A 27,032-nucleotide genomic window follows, 5' to 3' on the forward strand; every position below is an offset into this window, starting at 1 on the left:
CTAGTCATCAACTTTTTAGCACAAGCTGTAGAAAGCCTAAGATACCTAGGAGGCGAAGGGTGATAGCTTGGTAGTGAGCCTCGCTCAGCTCAGCAGGTTCCCGTTAACCACATACTTTCCTGACTGGTGTGAGATCAGAGGTTGAGAATGGGGGAAGGTAGAAATAATATTTATTCTTCTGTTACCGGTATGTATTCCTGCCTTCTGTCTGCTAACAGTTTCAAGAGGGAGAAAGGCTAGGCTTTTTTTTTTAAACCACAGTTGGTTCCCATTTTTGCTGGTCTACTTTGTAACTTTGAGTTATACATGACAGTCTCTTCCAAGAGACCATGAACTACCTACAGCTCTCATGCCAAATTCAGCTTACTGCTCACTTTTTGTAAAGAAAGTTTTAACACAGTACCACCCTTGCTGGGTAGCCCAGTTGGTTAGAGCATCATCCTGATATGCCAAGATTGCGGGTTTAATCCCCCATTGAGGCACATACAAGAATCAACCAATGAATGCACAAATAAGAAGAACAGCAAACTGATATTTCTCTCCCTTTCTCTCTCTCTCAAAATTACTCTAAAAAATTACACGGTACTGTATACACAAACACAATGGGTACGTGTAAAACCAGGGAAACCTGAGTAAACCCTGTAAATTGCAGCAACATTGATTTCCTGGTTGTGATATTGTATTACAGTACTACCATTCAGGGGAACTGGGTAAAGCATACAGAAAATCTCCCTGTGTATTACATATGTATATATGTAACATATATTAATATATATATTTTTTTTAAAAAAGATTTTATTTATTTTTAGAGAGGGAAGGGAGGGAGAAAGAGAGAGAGAGAAACATCAATGTGTGGTTGCTGGGGGTCATGGCCTGCAACCCAGGCATGTGCCCTGACTGGGAATCAAACCTGCGACACTTTGGTTTGCAGCATGCGCTCAATCCACTGAGCTATGCCAGCCAGGGCTAATATATTTTTAATATATATAGTTTTTTTCGCTTCTTGTGAATCAAATAAGTATTTCAAAATAAAAAATGAAATTAAAAAACAAGTTTTATGGGGTCATGGTCATACCCACTTGTTTGCAGATTGTCTATGGCAGCTTTAGCCCTCCAGTGGCGCAGTGGAAGAGTTGTGACAGTTGCAGCAAAGGCCACATGGCCCACAAAGTGACAAATATTTAGCATCTGGTCCTTTACAGAAAAAATGTGCAAACCTCTGACCTGTGCCATTGAGGGCTGTATCTGACACTGAGCACCTTCGGTCAGCCAGCCAGCACTGACTAAGTGCCTTCTCTGATGTTAGGTGCAGTGGGACCACTCTGCAACCCACGTAAGACATGAACAAAGTAGGAACTTGGTATTGTGTGTGGCCATATTATGTGTGATGTAAGGAAGATTTCAGTTGTGCCAAAAATACATTTAGAGAGTAAGAGGTGTACAAGGTATGAATTTGATGATTCAAGCAGTATGTGAAAATGGCACTTAGAATCTTACGATCACTGTGGAAAGATAAGCAGCAACTCAGAGGTAGAAGGTTATGTGTCATGGGTGGGGCAAAGAGGTAGGGCAGAGGACAAATTATAAACTGTGGAAATATACAATTAGAGGTCATCTGATATAATGCCTTTGTTCTACATTCATGGCCCTTACTTTATAATTTATGCATACTTCTGTACAGTAATGATAATAGCAAAATAATAGCAACAATTTACACTATGTGCCAGTTGTTTTTACATATATTAACTTTTTAAATCCTTACAACAGCCCTATGAGGTAGGTAATATTCTCATTTTAAAGATGATGAAACCAAAATATAGAGAAATTAAGTGACTTACCCATCAGACTTCAGAGACTAAACTCTTTACTGCTGTGTCTCTCACTATATATCTAAGTAATCTGTGTTGCTCCAAATCTAAAGTATGATCTTCACAGGGGCAAGATTTATTCTGCCCATTCTCTGTATCCAGTCCCTCATACAGTGCTAAATGAGTGAATTCATAAATACTGCATTTCAAATATGACTCTTTCACTAATTATAAGCAAACTATTTTTTTCATACTAAGTACATTACTTTCATTATAGTGTATGGAAGATCCCCAAATTACTCAGCTACAGATAGCTAGGGTGCTCAAATACTGAAAACAAAATAAACCATTTCCCAGACAGGACACATGCCTGAGTTGCAGTCTAGGTCCCTGGCAAGGGGCCCCCAAGAGACAGCCACACATTGATGTTTCTCTCTCCATCTTTCTCCCTCCCTTCTCCTCTCTCTAAAAATGAATAAAATCTTTAAAAAGAAAGGAAAAGAAACCAAAGGAATAGTCCTGCATGTGCAGATTACTTCATTCTCCTATAACCTGAAGTGTAAGATACAAGAAAATGATAATTAGAAAAATGACAGGGAGCTCTTCTAAGATTCTGAAGCATTAAAAAATAATCATAATAACAACCTGTGGGCACATTAAGTAGTAAGCATGTAGGAGACTTGGAAAGTCATTGACTGGTGAAGGGACTGAGACCCGGAGGGTGAAGTGGAGCATTCAAGGACACGTCGCCCTTCAGCGGCGGCCGGCTGGCTTCTACAGACGTTTCAGTTCAAAGAAAAAAGAGTTTCCAACTCCATTTCGAAAAGACTTCATTCAGAAGGATTACAAAAGAGATCCAGAAGGCTTTGGGGGCTTTTATTAAATTAAACCATGTCTCATAAATTCTAATTACTAAAAAGGTTACTCTGTTTTAAAGATAGAAGTCCCTGAAACTGTAACCCACTCTTCAGTCACTGTGATTTGCTTATTGTAATTTTTAAATCACGTATAAAAGTTTGACATTTTTATGAATAACTGAAGATTTGAAAAAAAAGTGTTACCCAAATATGTGTTTCTTGGGGTCAGAAAGTCAATCTAAATGACTTTTTTAATCTTCTGAACAGTTTTTTCTACTCAGGCTTTTTCTATCCTTGGAAATGATCTTCATCCGAATAAGACCTCCTGTGCACATTACAGAACCCAGCTCGACTGGCCATGCACGTGCCGTGATGGCAGTGGCCTGGCGATTGTTGGAGGAAGCTCCCATTTACTGAGCTTCCCACGTGGCATGTGCTGAATCCAGCACATCACATGGACCCATATAATCTTCACACAATCCCACAAGAAATATACATTATTATGACCATTGTTTTGCAGATGAGGAAACCAGAGGTGGAATCACCTGAACCAGCCCAGGATCTGGGTTGGCAAGTACTGAGAGTCAAGATTTCATTAGGACATCAGCTTCTAGTTTCTTGTATTAGAGGTTAGGTTATTTGGACCAAGTCTTCTGCTGAAAATGCTAGTTAAAATAATTTTTAAATGATCTCAAATGTACTGAAGAGCTAAAAAGGTGATGGGAAACTCTCAGGACAATTTTCAGATGTAATCCTGCAACAGTGGAGAAAGCAGAATACTGGAGCACCAGAACCACTTTCTCCTGAGAGCATTTTCCTGTACCACAGCTGTGCCCTAACGCAGAGGGTCTTTCCCATATCGGGCTGTGAGCCTGAGGACTTGCCCTCAGTGTGCGAGCAAACCAGAGCTAAAGCTGCCTCACCTCTCCCAGTCCCAGTGAATGGAAACGAAGGCTTCTTGGAAGTAGGAAAGCAGGCTAAAAAGGGAAAGGGGGGACAGTTGAAGCCATAGACTAACTCTGGCACGGATTTGCACCCTGGGTATTTGTATACGTGACCTGAGTTGCAAAAGGAGCTTGCGTCATGCTTAGAACTTGGTTTGAGGTGGGCATACCCATCTTAGGCCTCAGAGAACCTCTCTAATGTTTTTTTTTTTCAAGAGCAAACTCTAGCAATTAGTCAGAAAACCAGGCACACTAGGAACAAAGCAACTTGAAAAAGAACCAGCAGGGGCAGCAGACAGCAGAAACAGCTGCACACAGACTTCAGACCACAAATTACAAGTGACATAGTAGAACTACTAGATTAAAATTTAAAACTCACTATTTGGTAGCACACTGGACATAGCAGAAGAGAGGGTTAGTGAGCTGAAAGACAAACGATGCTGCAGCCGTCTGACGTCAGACCCTTGCTCAGCCAGTGTGCCTTGCTACCCACTCAGGGGTCTTCTCAGCCTAAAAAAAATTCCCCAAAGTCTGATAACATATTTTGATTTCATACTGGCCTCAAGTATTTATTTGTACATACTTTCATAATTTTCTGAGTAGCTTAACGAAACAAATTCCTATATCAGAAGAGATAAGGAATGTGCCTTGGTGTCTTCCTGCTTTGGGCAAGTAAACCCAAGGGCATTGCGCTGTAAACGGAGACAGTTGTGGAGTGAGTTAACTAACTATGGGCCGGGGGTCCATGCCAAGTCACAGAGGACAGCTGTAAGGAGTGAGTATGCGTGCCCACTCGGAGCCACTGCCCTTTGAAGACCCTCTGGAAACTCTGCTTTTTATCTCATCACCACTCCTTACTGTTACTGGAAAGAACAGACCAGAGTTTGGTCACCTGGACACTTAACCTTCAGTGCCGAAGCCCTTCAGATGGGAGTTGTGTTTTCCCTATTATTTAGCTTTCCATGTCAGAAAGTGACTCAGCTTGAGCTTGCCAGCCCCGAAGTGTCCATCAGAAGCCTTCTACCAGTAGTGTTGTACCTGGTGGTTGGCTTTGTTTTGCTTTAAAGGAGAGAGACAGACCAAGCCACCTTGGCCTCAAGTGTGAGGGCAGCTTTGAATTTTCCAGCCTCAGGCCGCCAACTCCTGGCTTCATAAATCTAGAATGTACTAGAGCCTAACTTATGGCTGTGTCAGATTCAGGGGCCTGAGCGCATTTCCCAGTCCCTACCGTCTGTGTGAATTCTGTAGAGTAACCTGAAGAGCTGGTTTTGCCGAGCACTTGTACTTGAGTACCGCATCCCGACAGTAATCTTGTTTTGTGAGCTACTTGTAAGAGTGATGTCTCCACGGAGAGGCTGTCAGAATCGTGTCCTTAAAGAGCTAGTTCTCTTATTTGCTGCCTGGTATCTGTGACCATTATCACCTTTTTTCTTTTTTAATTTAATTTTTCTACGCTTTATTTTCAGCTAACAGATTGCACTTGTTTGGTCGTTCAGTGAGCAAATCTTATGAATGTGTTTAATATTACCATTGGTCCTGCCAAAGTATATTGTGTGTGGGTTCCACTTTTATTTGTTCTGTCTGTACTCTGCCTGAAATACTATATATTGGAAACTGTCAGCTAATGGAATGAAGGAAGGAAAGGCAAGGAAGAAGAGACAAGGAGAAAGGCCCCATTTGGTTATTTCTTTAAGAATTCTAGAGGACATTAGGACTTTTATGTTTCCCAGAAGTTCTTGATGGACACCAATAGCAATATGAGGGGAGTTACATTAGCAGAACACTCCAGGGAACATCCAGTAGTAATTAGTTCATACTTAAAACCAAATGTGCAGTAAGTATGTATGAATGCCTTCAGTCTGCACACATTGATCATGCACCAGCCATGTGCCAGGCATGATACCAGCTATGAGATGAGTAAGACACTCTCCTTGCCGCATAAGAGAAACAGACTAGCAGATGGATGGTTACAACACAGTGCGATAAATTAACATTAAAGTTATGAACAACTTTTTAATGAAGTACAGCGGCAGGAATTTGTAATGCTCCCTGAGGAGTAGAGGAAGTTTTCACAAAGAAGGGTGGCCTGTGACTAGGGCCCATAAGAGAAACATCCACTAAGCAGAAAAGAGGAAGGTAGGTCATTGCCTCTTCAGGGAGCATGAAAATATTTAGTGACTGGAGCTGAGTGTACCAAAGAATCACCCAGAGAAATTATTTTTTAAAATGATGATCCCCAGAGCTACCCCAGAGATTCTGATTCTGGAGGTTCATTTGTAAAAAGCACCTCAGGCAGTTCTGTGACGGCTAGTCTGAAGACTGCATTTTGAGAAATACCGACCAGACCCATACTAGCGTGTGGCTTTTCTGACTGTTAGCTCGGGGGCAGTTTGCCACACTGGAAAGAACCCTGATACTGCAATCAGACATACCTGGGTATGAATCCTGGCTGTGTTCCTGCACAGTGTACTGCATGCCAACCCATAGCTGTACACTTTGGCAAGTCAGTTAATTTACTAAGCCTCAGTTTTTATATCTGTAAAATAAGAGCAATGTAAGTAACTTTGCAAGATTTTTCTGAAGTATAGAGTATGCAAAGTATCTAGCTCAGTATCGGGCACATGTCGTACTAGCTGGCAATTAAGTGGTAACAATTGCCCTCTTTATATAGAGGCTGTGAATTAAACCTCTCTGTGCCCCATTTTTCTCATCTGTTAAGTGGGTATGATAAGAGCACCAATCTGTGTATTTATGAATTTGAAGTAAGACATCCATGAAAAGCACTTAAAATGATGCCTAGCACATGGAAAGTCTTCAATAAATGCACAATGATATTTTTGATATTGATGATGAAGATGTTGTTACTCCTATAACTAGCTGCCTAGTTCCTTATGAATATGTCCTAGAATCTCTTGAACTAGCAAGAATTGGATAGTGGGTTCATTCATATATGAACAAGAAACTTGAGAAATGATGGGTGTGGGGGATTAGAACATAAAGGAAAAAGTGGTAGGGGATTGGAATGACCATGTCTATTAGCAGCTGGGAGAAATGGTCACATGATCCACGGCCCTTGGGAAGAATTATTCTTGGTAAGAAAGGGGCTTTACAAATTAAAGAAATAAATAAAGGAAGGGAAATAAGACAATCCATCTTCTACCTCAGGGCAGGGTTTTATGTAGTTTTATGGAAAGTGGTCCCAGGAGAAGACAGCAAGTACATCGAGGAGCCTGGTAGGTGGGAGTGTGGAGGCAGTTACAAAGTTTTGGATCCCTGCTCAGCCAACTCCCTAAAATTCAGGACTGTGCCAACTCACCTGAGAGCATCTGACCCGCATCTTCCACGCCCCCGGCATAGCTCCTACTGGTGAACGGTGGACACCCACTTCCTCCATCTCCAGTGGAGCAAGCTGACCCCGACCCCGTTTGTTACTCTTAAAGGACTTGCATGAGATCGCCTGAAGGGCGATGGCTATGGCGGCTGCCAGAAACTCCAGGGACGGCACAGAGAGTATGAGGCTGTCCTGAGGGGTCCAAGAGATGTGGGTTGTGATCCCAGCCCTGCTCTGCTTAGCTCTGTAACCATAAGCAACCATTCCACCTCCACGAGACTTACTCATTGTTCCTGTGGTTATTCAAAAGACCTCTATGAAGTACCCTACTGAATGCCAAACCCTGGAGGGCCAGAGAGAGAGCAGGCAGGAAGCACCCACTTCAGTATGAAGTCATTCTGTTGAAGTCGAGACTGTGGGTGTACCGATTTTCCAGACCAGGTATTTACTATACATCTTGAACAGAGGACCTCCAGTCCCAAACAGACCTTTCAAACTGTTCATTCATATCAACAGACACCCTGATACATGGAATAAAATGTTAAACAGGTGAATCTGGGCAAAGGAAATTTGAGTGATCTTTATAGTCATCTTAATCTTTCAACTTTCCTGAAATTTGAAAGTATTTCCAAATAAAAAGATTTAAAACATTTAAAATGAAAGAATTTCTAGTGATCCACACCCATCTCTCAAAATGCGAATTACTGATAACGTATAATGTTGTGTAATTTGTCACTCCACAACCAAGACCCCCTACATCTGGAGCAAGGGGACCTGGATTCAGGTCTCAAGTCATTCCCCGACCTTGGACTTTGCCTCAGTGTCTTCACTAATCTGCATCTGCATTTTCTTCACCCGTAAAATAAATATAAGGTTTTCCTCAAAGGGCTTTGTGAGGATTCAGTGAGATTGTAATTATTTATGATCTATATAATTTCTATATTTTATCTGTATAACACACAGCATATAAAATCACTTTGTTCTTCATGAAGGGCCGTGCAGATGTTGCTACAGAGCACCTTATGCCGCAGCTGAGCCCACGCCAGTGTGTGTGTGATTCCTGGGGTCATTTCCATCAACTCACGAACTCCCTTCCATTTTCTTACAGCCTGAAAGAATTTCAGGGGAGCAGTATGGAATCCATTCTGATGTGTGGAGCTTAGGAATCTCTTTCATGGAGGTAGGTATTTTGTAAGTAGATGTCTCTCTGTATATCTGTAGCAATATGAGGGGGGACCCCAAAAATGTAATTACCTTCTGGAGAGTGGGCCCCTTCCAGGGCAGTGTACCAGCTGGTATTGTTGTGAGAGGCTGCTTTCAGCTTCAGTGAATTTTTTCCGAAGATTCTTTCAAGGCATTTGCCCATTTCCTGATGGGTAGTTTACAAGTGCACCTGCCCACACCATGCTGAGTGTTCAGCAGTTTAGACCAAAAACGGCATGATCCCCATGCCCCACCCTCCCTATTCACCCAATCTCAGCTCTAGCTACTTTTTTTTGTTTCCCCGGATTTAAAAACTAAAATCTCCAGTCATGTATATATGTGTGTCCACAGAATTTAAAGTCATAATTTTTATATACTTGCAAGGCTTGTGAACCGACTGTTCTAAAGTGCTGTTTCTCAAAGATCACCTATATAAAAGTTAACCTAGAGTGCTTCTTAAAAATACAGCTTCCCAGACTCCATCCAAAACCAATTAAGTTCATGTCTCTAAGAATCTGCATTATTAACATGCTACACAAATCTGGAAACCCTGTGTTCTTAAAGAGAGAGTTCAGAAAAATTCTGTCATGGTAGCCTGGCTCAAATGCATATATAACTTCCCAAGGTGATTACTTTAAAGAGCACAGCCATACTCATTTGGATGTATAAGTTCTATATGGTTGTTTAGAAAGAAAAAAGCCTCCTTGTTCCAACATAACCATATCATACATTGCGGATGGGGTGTGATCTGATCTGGGGGAGGATAATGGGTGTGTATTTAACACAATTTTATGTCTTTACTGTTTATAGCTATATTTAGAATGGGCTCTCTCTCACTGTGCTACCTATAGCCCCACGTATTCTCTGAAGGTTTCTAAACCATGGCCCTTGATCTCTAAGGAAATGCATATAGTTTAGATTGGAAGAACACCTGGACTGTTGTGGATTACAGTGTGGCAGAGTCTGCATACTCATAAATGCTTCAGGGCTTGTTTCTCACACACATCGACTCGGGTACAGGAAGACTTTAAAAAGTTGAAAGGACTGCTTAAATAAGATCATGAGTAGAGTTGTATTCACACTTCTATCACCTTTCTTCGGCCAAGTGCTTTTTCTGTGATTTTTATAATGCATGAATGCAGGTGAATTTGTAAGGAAATATCTTCAGATTCAATTCACTGGCACTATGGAAAGAAAGCAAAAATGAAGTAGTCAATGTTTATTAAACCATATTCTTCTACTTCTTCAGAAGAAGTCATCTAAGAGAAAATTTGATATGTGTGCGTCAGCGTATTGGTTAGCCATAATAGTAGACAGATTCTCAAAACTGAGTCTCCCAGCAGAATACTGAAGGGATTGTTCCGTTAGCCTGTTTTGGGGGAAACTAGTGCTTTTAATATGTGGGGCTCAGGCCTTGTTGTTAAATAGTTTCCCTTTGCATGTGCTAAGTCATTGTCCCTGAATGTATTTAATGAGTGACCAGGTAGAGTGCAGCACTGTTGTGACGTTGCATGGGTAGAGATACGAATCCTAGACTAGGGGTGGAAGACCTAGGTTGCAGTTCCAGCTCTACCACCGGTTTTCTAGGGGCCCTATGCGAGCCTCACTTTGGGCCTCAGTGTCTTCACCTGTAAAGTAATGATCTCTAAGCTCCTTTCCAGACTAACGTTCTTTGACTCTAAGCAGTCTGCTGTCGTCTCTCTTTAACCTGCTGCGGCAACTCTAAAGTTGCATCACTAGATGGTGTATACCCTAGTGTGGCATAGTCTGCAGAGGCATAGCAGTACTGTGAGAGAGCATAACTAAGGGATTTCAGATTCAGAGCACATGTAAATATTCACCATTCGCTCCTTCCATAGTTATCTCTTCTTTCGTGTATCGAGGTTCTGTTATGCCTGCTGATGGGCAATGCGATGTGGTACTAAACAGACATCCCAGACTTGACTCTCATGGAGCTGCACTTGGTGAGGGGTGGGGTGTGAGGAGGACAGAAATCATTTGCTGTTCTACCCATCCATGGATTCACTGGTTGATTCTTTTATGTGCCCCGACCAGGGATCAAACCCACAACCTTTGCCTATTGGGACAATGCCTTAACCAGCTGAGCTATCCATTCAGGGCCTGTTTATCCTCACTTTTAAAAACAAGATTCCCTTCCTGTGTTTGCACTCTGAAGAATATAAACATTCATTCATTCAATAATAATTATTTTGGCAATTATCGCGTGCTAGGCCTTGGAGAGTGGCACACCCAAAGCTGACAAAAACCTGCTCTGACAGAGAAGACAGACACCTAACACCCAGAACAGTGTGACGAGGCTTCAGGAGGATGCGTGTGGAAGGCTCTGAGTCGTAAACAGTGGGTGGGTGAAGCGGTTCTCAAAGGAGCTGACAGCTGAGTCGGGCTGGTCTAGAGGGGAGTTTGCCACTGGGAGAAGGAGGAAAAGATGGAGGAGCCCCTCCCCGTCCCCCAGCACTCTCATCTCTGTAAACTCTTTAGGGGAGATCACTTGTCAAAATATGCAAGGCCTCAGGTAGGCCATTTTACCACCTATTTGTGTGGATGCCTTCCTCCAAGTGTTTTAACTCAATCCGTTTATTCCTCAAAGGTGCTAGGGGTAAAGAAAAAATAGGATAAAACTACAGGAAACTGAGCAAAGGAGTTTTCCTGAAATTATACAAGAATCAAATAGGGGCAAAATGGGAACTAGAGTTTTCTACCTCCACCTAGCAACCCCCTACCCTCACCCCTGCAATTTCATAACCTCTTGACCCATCGCTGAGGTTTGGTGATGCAGAAATCAGAAGGTGGCCTTCACTGTTTTAAACTCCTAACACAACGAGGTTCACCCCCTGCTTGCCTGCCTCATACTGCCTCTTCCCTTGTTAATGTGCTGTCACTGTCCCCATGGGGAGTCATAACAAGGCCTCTCGCCACACTCTTTCATAAAAGATGATGCTACATGCCACTAAAATGTGCCATTTAAAAAGTCACACACAGGTACATTTGTGCCTTAAGCAAAGAACCTTTAATATCAGGCTATCTTTTATCTAGGGACAGAACTGCCCCATCTCCACAGTTTGGCATCCCTCTGTTCGTGAGATAAAGTGGGTCTCTTCCAGAACCTTGTCAGCTGTGTGTAATATTTGGAGTTGGCAGAAGTAATAGGAAAATGGAAATTACCCTTTAGAAGGGAAAAATGAGATTATCCAGCTTGACTAGAGCAGGGAAGAATTTGGCCCCTTTCTGTGTTTTTGGCTTATGGTTTTCAACTCAGATCTTTGAATGTGTTGTAGTTCTCCATGTGTGGATTAGTTATGGAATCCTATGTGCGGTTTAGCGGCGCACATTGTCATGGGGAAGAAAACCCGGCTGGACTTGAACCTTTTCCTTGAACCTTCATGATAGGAATTAGTATGGAAATGCGAAAGAAAAACGAAGTAAGACCCCCTAACAAGGGTACAAAGTTCCTGAAGTAGGACAAACTGGGAGGATTAATCCTGCCCCCAGAATTTTTGACTCTTCTAGAAAACTCCTAATGGTTCAGTTGACTCGGTCTATTCACCCCGCTGGTTGCTACTCAAGACTTCAGAGCTAAACTTTAAAATGAAAATGAGTTTGGTACATAGTAAGGGCTTTGTTTTACCAAGCTTGGTTATTTTATTTAATTCTTCAGGGAGGGCAATACCGAAAAGATTTTAAGGCACAATTTTTTTAATTCCATGGGCAGCTCAGTGTTTCCCACACTGTTATCCCACAGTGTCTTGAGGCGGGAGTCCCACTGCTGCGTTTCACTCATCAGTCACTCCGTGGATATTTTTGTGTCACTTGAGTCACAACAGATCTGTAGGTAGGAGGCAAACAGTCATAGTTGTAAAAGCTAGGTTTTCAATTGACCTTTCTTGGGTCAAAACATAAGTGAACAATACACCCTTCTCTAGCCTTGCATTTGCAGTACCCAGGACGATGCCTATACATTTAAAAAGGTACCAGGCCAGTCCTGTAATGTTCTTAGTATGCTCTATAAGTTTGTGTTCTGGTGTGTGGTTCTGTCTGGTGGGTCGTTATAAACCCTGTTAAGATTGGCGGTGGGTAACCTTCGGACAGGCCTTTCCGCAGGAGTCCCTCAGAAGTTCCCACCTTTAGCACGTGCATTTTACTCTTTTCACCTGGGTCCTTGCTCTTTCTTTCTGCCTTTGTTTGCCTTCTCTCTCTGTCAGTCTCTCGAGTCCCAGACGTAGAACAGTCGGCTCCATGTGTTTGGTTAATTGGAGTGTCACCTAGTCCTCTGAGACCGCTCTTTGGCATGATCGCTGCTTTATTCAAGTGGTTTGAATGATGTGTTAAACGATGAAAGCAAGGCCCATGGCTTAGACAAACATCTCTAGATAGGTGAAGAGCGTGCTCAGAGAGCCAGAAAAGGTCATTGTCATCAAAGTAACACCATCTTCTGAAGAGTTCTGTGGGTTCTATTATTTTGACAGAGTTTTTCTTCTGAATTTTAGAATTACCTTTACCAAATTAAAAGTAAATCCATGGAATAATTACTGTGCTGTTCACTGTACATGGAATATCATTTTTTTCTTCATCTCCTTAAGATTTAAACACCCATACTTCATGAGTCCAACCCTGATCTCTCCAGCTGAAAATAATATCTTCTCCTGACCTTCACCCACATCTTCACTGTGGCTTGTGGATTTTCCATTTTGTGTTGTAATTACGTCATAGTTCCTTATGATCAGGTTCACACGGATTCTCTCTACCTCTCCTGCACTCTCTAGTGCAGTTCCACTGCCCTAGTGGGTACTTATTCAGAAAAATCTTTTTGGCTTGATTTTTTCCCATACTTTTATAATGGTTTTAAAGCAGTTTCTGAGTAATAAGTAATAAAGATCAGAGTTTAATATTTGATTTGAGCCATTAACATAAGCGCTCATAAATGTTTGCTAAGTAGATCACAAATGGTTTGCATGTGAAGAAGGGCTTTCTGTTTGCCAAAGGGCAGACCTAGATTCGTCTGCCACCTCTGCCACTGTGAAACCTCAGCTCCTTGGATAAGTCGTTTGCACTCCTGGGCCTGTTGTTGCCTCCTCTTTAAGTGGAAGCTTACTTCAGAGCTTCTATACAAAGGTCACAAGGAGAACATTAAGCCGTTATCCCCCTCTTTAAAAGAGATTACCTTTGGAAATGTTTATGTTTGGTTCAAAAGGACTACTAATTTGGTGGAAACGTGGAATGCTTTAACTTCCATTCTCACCTGAAACTCCAATAAAAATAACCATGAAGGAATTTTTTAAGGCATAGTATCATAAAGGCAAAACAAAAGGGAAGGGAGACAAGAGCAACCACATTTTGGATGTGGGGGAGCAGATGAACCACAGTGAACACGTTGGCAGAGCTGAGAGCGCTGAAACCCTGAGCAGCAGGGAAGAAAGTCAGAAGCCCTGGGTCACTGCAGAACACCCGGAGTCTCAGGAATTGGTGATTCCAGACATCTGGACCCAGGAGTGAATGTAGGACCTAAGAGTAGAGAATTGTTCTAAAGTCGGCTGGAGAAACAGTTACTCTGACTCACAGATTCTCTCCCTAACAGTACAGCAGACGGTTGCCTCTCCCCAACTCTAACAGGACTGGGGAGAGGGTTTTTTTTTTTAAAAGAATACAGTGAGTGATAGCAGCCCTGACTGGTGTGATTCAGTTGATTGGGTGTCATTCTGCAAAGCAAAGGTTGCTAGTTGATTTCCTGTTGAGGCACATGCCTGGGTTGCGGGTTTGATCCCTGGTTGGGGTATATGAGAGGTATAAGGGGCAACCAAATGATGTTTCTCTCTCACATCAATGTTTCCCCCACCCCCCTTTGTCCCTCCGTTCCCCCTCTCTAAGAAAAATAAATAAATAAAATCTTAAAAAACAAAAAAAGTGCTGCCTGGCACTGTGTAGCAGACTGCATCCCATTAGTGAGTACAAGCACATGGAGTAGAAGTTTGGATTTTAAGTTGAGGTCTCCTGGCCTTCTCACCGCACCCTGTTCTTAGGACTCGCAGCCAGATTAACCTTTCCGGCAGGAGACTGGAAAAGGCTCTCTATAGTGGAGTCTGACCAAGTCTTAAAGATCTAGATACGGGAGTCCCCGAGGAAACAGCCCAGCCACGTCGTGTCACCTCAGCCTGCAGGCTCCGCCCAGGAGCACAATGTTTCCCGTCAGAGGTGTGGGCCCTCACTCTTAGCAAGGTGCTTGAGGGAAGCCTTTAAGGTGAAAGCAGAAACCTAGAGAAAAAAATAAAATTAAATTAAAAAGTAACCTGGAGGGCCTCGCAGAGACCAACGCAAATGAATTACTGTGATGCCCTCAGAGAGGTAAGACAGACATCGTACCCAGGAAAGCAAGAACGGAATGCTGTAACAATAGGGCTTTCTGAGAAAAACAACAAACAGAGAAATGAAAATTAGGGACCCAGCTCAGTAAGTCTAACATACGAAAAACGGAAGTTTCGGGAAAAAAGACTAGAGAGAGCAGAGGGGAGGAAATCACCGAAGAAAATGTTCTCATTTCAATTTTACAACATGAGAAATATTTACATGTCATTTGAGATTGCCCTCCTCTTGGTATTCCTACAGTGAAAACAAAAAAACAAAACCTAACTTTTCTCCTAAATGACCTATATCAATGCTTTGGCCCAGAGAAAGTTTTTTGGAAAGAATAGTAAATTTTTTAATTTTCTATAGATATCTATAATAGAATTTTTCCCCAGGAAAATGTAGCATAAAAAGTCCAAACAGTAGGATATAACTGCACTGTCATATGGAAATGTTAAAGGCTCTGAACACATGTCAGTTTTTAAATTTTCCCTTTACATACATTGTTTAGTGGATGTCTGGTGAGACTCATTAGACACCGAGAAAACGAAGTGTCATCTTCTACTTTTACAAACACATGCAGTGATGTGAAGTGAAAATAAAAGTATTGAAAAAGTGGCTTGGCTCACCCAGCCTGGTACAGAAGTTTCTGGAGAAGTCTGATGAAGAGTATGTGATTTTTTTTATGATACTGTTTCCAGATTCATGCGCGGTCATCCTGCTTCTTGAACTGTTCAAGTGCTCAGACTTTGGATAAACCAGATATATCAGCACCACCATTTCCTGTCAGTGTGGCCTTGGCCAAGTCACTTTGTCACTCCAACTGTCAGTTTCTTATCTGTAAAATGAAAACAACATCAGAACCCATTTCCTTCTCACATCCATATTGAGCAAGTGGTTACTTTACGTATTTGTGCTCAAGAGCGTTATGTGCCCAACACTTTACTCAGTGCTGGAGATGCAGTGGTAGTAAAATGGGCATGCTCCCCTTCCTTATTGAACCCACAATGCAATAAGGGGGAGCGGATGATAATCAGCAGTAAACACATTTTTTGAAAGTGAGCGGTCTTCAGTGTTCTCAGCTCTTTTATAAACACTTTCATTTAACTTTAACAACCCCATAAGGTTACTTTGAGAAGTAAGCTTTTCTTTGTAATAACATCCTCATCTGTGTATTGGGTGTTTACCAGGTGACAAGAATATGGAGCATTACCTAGACTTGGTTCCTGCCTCCTAAATGCAAATGCAGAAGGACCCATTCCCCCTCTCTACAGAAAAGATGCAGGGACACAGCTGTGTCTAGTGGCCTACAGCTGAGGCTTTGTTTGCCGCTCTGGCCCTTGGTGGTTATGAACCTGGGCTGAGGGGTGACGGATGGCTCTGGATGTCCCATGAGCAGCTGCTGTCAGCTTCTCGAGACCATAAAAACTTGGCATTTGCTGTGATCCACTTAAATGCTGATATTGTCTCCTCTTCCTCTTACAATTATTATCAATGTCATGAGTAGAAGTTGAGTCTTATTATAATATGTTCAGTCTGCTGCTCCATCTAGTGAAACATACTACCTGTTGGTCAGAAATTTCTTCTGAAAACCATCAGAAGGCCAAAGAATCAAGGCGGAAAGGGTCCAAACACTGAGGACATTTCAGTGGAAGGTTGTGTAGGAAAGTGGGCAGGAGTGTGATTCCAGCAGTCCTGGCCGTGGGCCTCCTTTGCTTCATCGGAGAATGCTGAGAAGTAGAGCCCGGAGCAGTTTCTGTCCCTCCTTGCCTCCTCATATCCCCTTTTTGTAGTTCTGTCTTAACTCCACTTTTTTCATTGTCATTTTGTGGTTTGTTTGTTTTTTTATGTAAAATTTTGTGTAACTTATTGCAAGAAGGAGCTGATAAAATGACCATTGGGAAATGATGGATTGACTAGTTCAGCCCTTTGCAAGGTTTGTGAAGGGATCCAGCTGTCTCAGATTACCGTGCCTAAATGCACATTTTCCAAGGCTGTCAGTGACTGTAGTGAGTGTGAAACCGGCGGACAAAGTGAAGGGTTCCCCGCTGAATGGTGCATTGTTGCGCTGCTTTGTGCTCGAAGCTGTGGGGAACAACCATGAGATCGGTGAAACAAGACGGAGCAGGTGCTAGCAATCCCAGCGAAGCATTTTAGTATTTTGATGGATTTCAGACTGATTTTAAAGTTTTTCCAACAGCACATGTTCAAATTGTATATGCACACAAACACACACAATTTGGACTTTTAAAGAAACCATTAAATCAACAGTTTTGATATGAAGAATAAAGAAATAAAGAGAAGACAAAGCAAGTGTCTGACAACCCACATTCAGATGTTTGAAGGACTGTCAGCAGGGAAGAGCAAGCTGCCACTTTATGACTGTCAGGCTGAACTTTTTGAAGCTAACAACAGCAACAAAATCACATGGTTTTCTATTCAATATAAAGAATTATCTAATGGATAGATCCCTATATACCTCTCAGTGCGGAATCATTGCCTTTCGGGGTAAAACTGCTCTGTCCCTTGGGGGCATTTAAATATTGACTGAATAACCACTTGTCTCATGGTTTTTGTTTTGTTTGAAAGGGGAAAAATGCTTTGTAGAACAGACAAATATAAGGTTGGACAAGATGCATTCATTTATTTTTTAGCTACTCAGAAAATTTTTGTTGAGTGGCTCTTCCGTAGCAAGTACTGTAGTAGTCACTCAGGACAGTGTTGTGAATGAAGCAGACAAAATCCCTGCCTTCATGGAGCCTACGTTTTACAGAAGGCTACTCAACATTAGTAACTTGTTAGACAGAAGCAGCCTTATCTCCTGGGGTAACTAAGTGATGTGCAGTTCCTTTTGAGTTGAGATCTGAAAGATAAGGGACCAGTCTTCTAGTGATGTCTATCAACTGTGAAATTCCCCGAGTGCAATAATTGGGGAGACACTGCAGCCGGCTTTGAGATACCCAGGGATGAAAACCACTGCTCCCAGAACTCAACACGCAAAACCCAGTGACCTGGAGTTGGCTTTAAAGAAATACTCAAAGATCCTACAGACCATATTATATACTCTGGTTCTGAACTGGGTAATAGCTTTCATATTTGTATAGCATTTACTTAGAAAATTCTTTTATACATCTTATCTTGTATTTAGAGATTAGAATGGTTGTTTTATTGTTGTTGTTGTTGTTGTTGTAACAACTAGAAGAGAGAGTTTAAAACTCGTTAATCAGATCCCTCCTCTTAGCAGTGCAGAAGCTCAGTCCAGAGAAGGGAGGGAGTGTGCCTGCAGTTACAGCACGCAGCCAGTACTGCACTGAGGGGCCTGGAATCTGGACTTCCCGTGTGAAGTCTGGTGCTCTTCCCTCTTATTCCTAGCTGTTGGCATCTTGCTTGGTGTCATTCTAACAAGAGGATAACAACATATTTTATGTGTACGTAACACTTAACAAAGCCATTTGATACTCATTATCTCCTTTAAGCTTCTCCCCACTGTGATGGAAAATGACTGAAAAATCAGTAGTTTTAAGTCACCCAGGATTTTTCCATTGTGTGAGCATCAGTGTTCCCATTTTGCAAATGAGGAAACTGAGGCCCAGAGAAATTAAAGGACTTTGCTAGAAAGTCTAATTCACTAGACCAAGTAGCAGCAGTCACGTATTCTGACTCTGGATTAAAGTCTGCTTCCTCCATTATGCAATAGAAAGGAAGTAGATCAAATAGTTTGAAAAAAGAATATATAAATGATAAATGTAAATGAACAGGTAGTAAAGAAAGTAAACAACTGGTTTGTCATGACTCTCCTCATCAGTCAAGACTGCTTTTCACAGGATTACTACCTACTCTGTCCCTAGAGCTAATTCAGGGTTGCCATATGTTGAAATGTACAAATGGTGGTGTTTTTCAGAAAAAATGGATAGGTGAGAATCCATCTAGACACTATGTAGTGCTACACTGTGTCAACAGTAAGGATACAAACAATGCCCTGAGAAGCTTCTTGACCAGTAGGGAGGAAGACAAGTAAAAGTTCAACAGACAGAAGTGCATAGGACTGGGCAGGTGAAAGGAGGGGCTGATGTCAGTGTCAAAGAAAGCATTTCAGTTGTCTGTTTCTCTTAATAAACTGCCTAAGTGAGTGGTTCAAATAACAATTTGTTCTTGTTTTACTGAGGATTCTATGGGTCAGGAATCCTGGCAGGATTCAGCCATTCCACATAGCATCCGCAGGGACCTCTGGTAAGAGCACAGTCAGACGGTGGTTCAGAACGGAAGGTTCACGATGGCTCTACATACATGCATGGCATGTTGGTGGGGATGGCCACTCCAAATCTGTTTGTCTGTTTCTCTCTCTCTCTCTCTCTCTCTCGAGCAGCAGCAGCAGCAACATATATACAAAGGCCAGAACTATGAGAATATTACCTGATTATACTCCCTTGACTTTGAAATGTCTAGAAATAGAAGTGTAGACTAGGTTGAGCTCAGTAGACCGTACCCTGTGTACCCCAGCGCTAATGCTTTCTTAGGTGCCCACAGCTGCATGACCCCAGGGAGCAGTTTAGAAGTGGAGACACCCTCCAACTAGGTCTCTAGGGACTATCACAATTAAAGCTGCCCACTGTCAGAGGACTCGGGTCAGCATTACAAAAACATACTGAAAGAGTGTCATGTCTGAATTCTTACTATGAATATCAAAATGATTATTAAGCACATGAGATGGATTTGGGGCAGTTAACTCTAATCTTTTCCCTTCTTCCAAACCCTTTAGTCTTTAATAAGAAATAAGCCACCTAAATTAATCATAATGCTTAAATATGTGCAAGTGATTATTCTGAGCAGTGATGTGTAAGAGGGCCTTGTTAGTTAAGACTATCAACCTCTAATATCAAAGAGTTTGTATGCTGTGTTCATTAAAGTACTGTGGCCTAGAAACAACCAAGCTATGCACCACCAGGCTGCTCCCCAGGCCCTAGGAGACTTTACCATTCAGACTGTTATCATAATCAACAAATGCTTAAGGGCCCACCTACTGCAAAGTACTATTTCTGGTGTCATAGAGAATATATCAAAGTTTACGACTTAGAGTTTGTTCTTCAACAAGTTATCACTTACCTGCCAGTAGAGACACTGGAAGATGTAGAACACTGGGAACTGTCGCTAGGTGTGGGGCGCGATACACTGCAGGGAGCAGCGTGAATTCTGTCCTCAAAATTGTCTTCTGGGACTGACTCGAAAGAGGAGGAAGAATTCGAACCAAGTCCTGAAAGATAGGTAGCTTGGAGTTCCATCTGTCCATCTGTTACAGCATCTCACATTCCAGGTAGGGCAACTGCCCTCACTCTTGCATTTTGAGTTGTGTGAAAATTTGAAGAACATTCATTTTTCTGTTGGAAAAGTAGAATGTTTGCTTTCATCTGTCATCACTAAAGTGTGTCTTTAATTCAAAGTCTCTCACTGAATTTCCTCAGTGCGCAGAACACCATCAAAAGAGACCTTTGCAGTTGTTTTTAAGTGACTTTTTAGAGATTAGTTGCATACAGATATTCTAATTAGCATCATTCTGGGTAGAGCTACTAATGGAAATCAACCTGGAATGGTTAGAGTGTTTTCAAAGCTTTGACAGAGTGGGTCTCTTTAAATGGTGGGGAGTTCCCCCACCCCCATTTCTTTAAAAATCAGTTAGCTGCTCCTCATATTTACTGTGGCCTAGATGAAGTTATATATTGCATTTAAACCATAATATTCAACCAAAAACATAATTCAGTCAGAGTTTTTGGCTCAATATAGTACAGGTAGATTGATACATACACGCATACATATACACACATGCATGCATACATACATGCATATATACATACACACATACTTGTTTTTAAGGAAAAAAAGCAATGCAAGTAAAATAGCATTATGGGAGAGGAAGGAGAATTATGTGTTCTGGGACAGCAGGGTTAGAAAGACCAAGCGACGTTTAAAGATTCAAACAATAGCATTTAGCATGAAATCTACTTTTTATCATCCTTACGCAGCCATCAAAATGAAGAAAGACAGTGTCCAGCTGTAGCAGTAGTTTGGTAGCAGGAGAATTAGAAGTAAAGGTACTGGTGCCTGAGGGGTGGGTCATGAATTAATAATTGCTGTGTGGCGGATGAGCCCCGTCAGAAGAGCTGAAAATGAGGAAGTTGCCTTGCAGAGCGCTATCAATCACTCAGTGACCATAACTTCCAGTAATTAGTGTATTTTATGGGCCTTTGCTTCAGTGGCTCGAAAGCACATATGCTCCAGTCACAGCTAAACTTTGCCAGAGTAATATTCCAGGATGATTTATCCTCCTGCTGCACTGGGATATAACCCTATATTAGGTGAAGATTGTGAACTAAGCTGCAATAAAGTGTAAGTTTAGGTACAGTTTGCCCAGGTTGAGACCTCAATGTATCATGCTTTTCGGCATTCATGGTTAGGCTACAGCAAGCAATCATTTTTAACAGTGAAACAAATAAAGCAATTAAAAGGAACAGCGTTAGTATATTGTACTTGTGAATTACTGTTGCCCTCTCCCCATTTAAGTGTCCACTGTAATAAGCCCACTTCTAATTTTTTTTTAAAAACTTCCTATTAGAAACATTTATTTGTAATGATGTCTTTTCTCTATTATTAGTAGTAGTAATCTGTAGGACAGCATGAAGGACCTGCTGAATGATGGAGAATTGCTTGATTTATTTCATTGTGCTACTGTGTTTAGACTCCTTACGTTAAAATAAATTCTCCTTTTATCAGTGGACTTGGGTGAGAACAAGTAGGAGTAGTTCTTTTGAAAATGTTGGCACACGCTAAAAAGCACCCCTGGTGGGAACCTCACATTTAGGCTCTTTCCACACAAAGAAAACAGTATTTTCGAGCTCTCAGGAGCACTTGGCACTATTTGCACAGGCATAAGGAGTTGTTTGCTGGAGCTCACCCACCGCACTAGAAATCTCTGGGGCCTTTGCAGACAGGGGCCTTTGCCATTGCCACAACATCTGTAGAGCTCAGAGTTCCTAGTAATCTAACAAGCTCTGCCACCAACCTACAGTATGACCTTGGGCAAATTAATTAAGCTTCTGGTGCCTCCACTGGGCCATAATTCTGTTTGTGCTAAAGAAATCCTGAGAGTTTATAGGGGAAGTGTTATGTGAACAGAAGAATAAATTGAATAAGGAAAAGGCGTGCATGGTTTCACTGTATTCTTTTTAGAGTGCAATGTTTCTGCACCACTTTTGATGATGGTGCCCTTGAATTTCCTTAAATGGAAAACAGTGACAAGCTAATTTCATCGGCATGAGTGGAAAGGTGAGCACAGTTTGATGCTTTCGTTATATTTATTATCGCATCTTTAATTTGCAACATATTATATAATACAAGTTAAAACAATAATAGTAAAATAAACTAATTGTCTTTAATTAAAGTGAATTAGGTTTTGATTTTAATATATTTGATGTAGTGAGAACTGATCATGTGGAAGGTCCCAGAGGTTATTAGGGCATATTTCTGTTGGGCCTGATGGTGTTAGTAATAACCCTCTTCCTCATGGTTCTAGACATGAACAAATATGTCACTTCATCAGTCTCTGTTACTCGCACTTATGCCCCTCCGCAGGGGTTGCAGATTCCACAAGTTATCAGCTAATGGCGTTATACATTAAAAATTGAAGCTTTTCTCACTCCAAGGCCTTTCAAGGCTTTGTTCTTAAGCCCTAGACACTTTAGAGTGCAGCTGCAAACTATAGGCAGAAGATTAAATTAATTTGTAACTCTTTTTTTCTTTGGTCCTGCATTACTAAATCCTCCACATTTAATTGAAACCCTACTTCAACACGCCTTGTGTTTCTGTGTTCTTTGTTGTCACTGTAACCTCCAAAGTACTTTAACACTGGTAGATTGCTGTTATATCCTTGGGATTGTTTTTAAAGCATTCAGTAAGAGGACAGTGAAATTGATACATGAGAAGAAAAGTAAAATCTTAGGGTAGATTTTGAGGTATTTAATATTTATTATGGTTCTTCACCAGCATACTTTCAGCTGATTTAAACTCTCTCTAGGACTGTGAAAACTGGTCTTGGGATGAAGTCTTACCAAGGGAATTTTATGTAATCCAGTAGTTAAGTCTGATTTTTTTAAGTTTCCCTGTGTCTGGATGTTCCAGAGTAGCTGCTGCATTTCTATAAAATGAAGGTTTAACCGCAATGCACAATCTAAATGCAAAGTCCTTAGATGGAAATTTAATTGTGCGAAATGTACACAAGGTAATTAAGAACAAATTTTAGAACATTTCAGACTATAAAGTCTTCCTTCAGCTAGATCATTGGCTATATTGAAAATGCTTATTTTCAATTTGCAGTTATGCCAAGAAACATAGAATATGCCTAAATTAAGAATAAAACATTCAGTGCCCTTCAGCATAACGGTAAATTTAACACTACTCCCACATTGTTGTTGTTCTAAGTGGGAGACGATCACCAAAAACATACCTGGATTTCTGAGTTTGGGTCCTGTATTGGCTTTCTGGCCACAGCGTCTGCGTTCTGTTTATCATTTGTGACTTCATGGCAGTGATTCCTCTTATTACCAACACAAGCTGTTTTTGTTGCTTTGTAAATAAATATCTTCATTCTAACTTTTTGTTGATATACAAAGGTTTCTGTCATGCATTGTTAAGTATTTGGCAAATGTTATGATCACATGCACACACATACATTTGTTATTTAGGTTAGAAAATCCAAACATACTCAAAAGCTAGCAACTCGAGTGTTTCATAAATTATGGTTGGACAAATCAAAGATCAATAACAGGACACTAAGGAACAGTCCTAGTTTTACAGTGAAATGTTAGCATTTAATGTTATTTAAATATATTCCCAAATGATAAATGTTTTCAGAGTGTTCTTTTCTGCCTTTTACATAGTAAACCTCCCATAAGGAGCAGAGTATTTAGCAGTTTGCTGAGTCTTAAGTGTTTGGAATTAAAGTGTACTTTTTTATTTAATGTTAAATAGAATCCTTTCCCTGCCCCATCTCTACCTCCACCCCCCCCCCCCAAATAAATAAAGCCAAGTCCTTCTCAGTGCAAGTCAGTCCACTCCTGGGAATGAAAGGATGTGAGAACCGTGTGGTGAATTGCTGGTGCTTATGTGAATCCACAGTCTTCAGTGCACTTTTTTTTTAAACTGGACTTCAGCTGCCTGTATTTAAATGCTTCTTTTGTAAAGATGATAAAGAAAGCAAAGATTTCTATTGGCTTAGCCTTAATCTGTTTGCTTTGTTGTGATTTTTTTCTTTAACTGTTAACCTATTTATAAATCTAAATCTACATACAGAGGTCATTGGTTGGCTGAACTTAAACCATTTTACTCAGTAAATTTAATTAAGAAAATACAGTGCAACTCATAAGCAAATGAGTTTTTTCCTAGTTTTAAACCAAACCACCCTCTTGAGTGCTGATTGCCTTGCCCGACCCCTGGTGATACAGAAACAGGCAAAATTAAAAAGGACATTAAAGCTTCATTAAATCTGAAACACATTTAGTACAGTGACATATCTGCAGGCCATTTCAGGGAAGATTACATACTCTCTTTTGTAAGTTTCCTAATTTATAATACCTTGACAATAAAAACCCGGGAAGTGCAAGCAGATTAATAGACCAGTAGGGGTAAAGGAGACGGAGCGGCCCCAGCTCACCTGTCTCTGAAACATTCCGTCAGAGCGTGTGCGGCCTCCCCCCACGGGGGCCCCGTGCTCATTTTGGTTTTCGACAACCTCTCGAAGAACCTGTTCTTCATGCAGTCATACCTAAGAACACTTTTCCTTTTTTACCTTCTCCTAATTGAACTTGATAAGAGGGTTGTGGGGCCTGGCCATAGATTTCCTGCTCTTTGCCAGAAGACAGATAGTGTGGCACCTAAACACTGCAGCTGCATTAAACCTGGAAGGACAGGGACAGATGTGGAAGGCAGCTCCCTCTCCTGGGGCCTTAAAACGACTGCTTTGGGTGCCAGCCTAATCGTGCCGCTGCCTGTTTGCCCCGGTGCAGGACTGGAATCCTTGACCTGCACTGGAGCAGCCCGTCGGTGACACTACGAGAGAGGAAAGGATTGTTGTGCTGCTTTGGTCAAGGTCAAGGAACCATTCTCTGTCCTCTGACCCAAAAGAGGTTAGACCTGCAAGATATCTTAGAGAAGTTCTCCAAGGACTGTGGTTGACAAGTAGGACTGAGATTCCCTAAAAGGTCAGGAAAGTGCGTACAAATCAAAGCCAGTCCCAAGAATGATGAATTCACTAGTTCAGTCAAGCACGGCCACCTGTTCCCAAGCAGACTTGTTCTGGGCGGCTCCCAGCTGACCAGCCTGCACTGGGTTTTCTCTGTGTTCTTCTTCATGGCGATGCCTCACACGGTAAATGCATGGCATCAGCCATCCTTATCACTTTGTACCAGTCGTGATAGAGGCACCCAAGCAGATGAGAGCACGTTTACAAGTCAGCCGCAGCCTGGCCTCACTGTGGAGCTGTAATAACTTGAGAATATGAAGCTTTGTGTTGAAATGGGGAAAATTCACACTTTTCCCCATATTCCACTCTTTTTGTTAAGCCTTCCATTTATTATCTCTTAGTTCTGTAAACTGCAAGAGCCAATGCCAGTTTGTCACCTGCCACCTAGTTTAGATCTTAACTGTATGTATGTATGGCAGGCACATTTCTTCTGCTGGTAAGTCGTGTGGGCAGCATTCTCCCATAGACCCTCATGATGTTGTTCAACATGTACCCAAGTAAATGGCACAGCATCCATAGGAAGGCTTGGGATAGAAGGTTCCAAATGTTTTCCCATGGTTAGGAAGCTGTCAGCTTTTTAAATGAGAGACACTTCTCTTGGTAGTGTTCTAACTCCAAATGCAGGGATATGCAAAACTTGTGACCTGCAGCTCAGTGTGATGGTAGGTGACAGCTTGTTAAGAGCTGTTAACGCCTATCAGTTCAGTACAAACTGGCTCAAATGCCCAGTCCACCGGTCACCACCGCAGTAGACCGCAGCAGCTCCTTCTGAACCATCGTGCAAGCGTTAGCCAGGAACACAGTGTGTTTACAAAATAAAGTAAATCAATGGCCTAGTTTATGGGGGTGGAGTAGGGACCGTGGAGAACTGAGTCCCTCCCCTTCCTAATTAATAACAGTATATAGACAACAACCATTCACACAAAACTAAAAGGAGTTTGATTAACATTCATATTCTCTTTCCTTCACCCCATTTTGTGATGTTTTTGTTATTGATACTTGAAGGGAATAATGATATCCACCAAATGAAATAAGATAACTTTATATCTTTGAAGTCAATGAACTCTGAATATACAAGAAATGGGTACAAGGTAATAAAACTTATAAGGTAGTCCATATATATGTATACATACATCCAAATGAGTATTGGCCCTTTCACAGTAGTCACCTTACATGTTATGTGGTTCATTCCTATCACATTGTTGCTCAAACTGGTTTTAGAACTTTGAAAATTAATCTCAGCCCCTTTGTGTCTATCCTTAGTAAGGAACAAACTATTCTTTGAAAGTGGAGTTGGGTGCACCCCTCTGTTCATTGCAGCATTATTTACAACAGCCAGGATTGGGAAACAGCCCAAGTGCCCATCAGTAGATGAGTGGATTTAAAAAAAGCTGTGGTACATTTACACAATGGAATACTACTTGGCCATTAAAAAGAAGGAGATCTTACTTTTTGCAGCAGCAAAGATGGACCTGGAGAGTATTGTGCTAAGTGAAACAAGCCAGTCAGAGAAAGACAAATACCACCCTAATGACTGCACTTATATGTAGAATCTAATGAGCAAAACAAACAAACAAAATGGAAAGAGACTTTATAGATAGAGAACTGACAGCTGACAGAGGGGAGGGAGATTGGGGGGCTGGGTGGAAAAGGTGAAGGGATTAAGCAAAAGAAAGAAAAACCTCATAGAAACAGACAACAGTATGATGATTACCAGAGGGAAAGCAGGGGTGGGTGGAGGTAGAAGAGGGTCAGGGGGAATAAATGGTGATAGAAGGAGATTTGACCTGGGTTGGTGAACACACAATACAACATACAGGTGATACATTATAGAATTGTACACCTGAAACCTATATAATTTTATTAATCAGTGTCACCCCAATAAATTCAATAAAAAATTTTTTTAAGTGGAGTTGGATTTTGGTAATACCCATAAGCTATTCAAACTTTTGTCAACAAATAATTTACATGACCAAAAAGATGAGGTGTATATTTTATCTTGGGATAGTCCAAGATATGATGCAATTCTAATAAAATGAGGTAGGGTTCTCCTGTTAAATGATTCTAAACATAATTCCAAAAGGAGGAGCTCAAAAATGTTTAGTAGTATCAGTGTCTTTGAAATAAATGTATAATTTCTCAAGATCTATAAAAGCAGTGTAATATGTTGGAAAGAACACTGGATTAAGTTGCAAGGTTTGGGGTCAGTCCCTTGGCTTCTACTGATGAACTGTGTGCCAGCTT

General features: G+C 41.4%; 1 protein-coding gene across 4 annotated transcripts in view; it reads left to right on the forward strand.

Annotated features, from left to right (window-relative positions):
* MAP2K5 (mitogen-activated protein kinase kinase 5) overlaps positions 1-27,032 on the forward strand; it is a 254,155-nt gene that overhangs the window by 152,383 nt on the left and 74,740 nt on the right. For all 4 annotated transcript variants that reach the window (XM_045823533.1, XM_045823535.1, XM_045823534.1 and 1 more), the window contains exon 16: positions 8,049-8,120. In XM_045823533.1, the coding sequence (XP_045679489.1) occupies positions 8,049-8,120 (72 nt within the window). The remainder of the gene's footprint in view (positions 1-8,048; positions 8,121-27,032) is intronic.

The sequence above is a fragment of the Phyllostomus hastatus genome, unplaced genomic scaffold (genome assembly GCF_019186645.2).
Source record: "Phyllostomus hastatus isolate PE091 unplaced genomic scaffold, TTU_PhHast_1.1 phas_scaffold_501, whole genome shotgun sequence".
Lineage (NCBI taxonomy): Eukaryota > Metazoa > Chordata > Mammalia > Chiroptera > Phyllostomidae > Phyllostomus > Phyllostomus hastatus.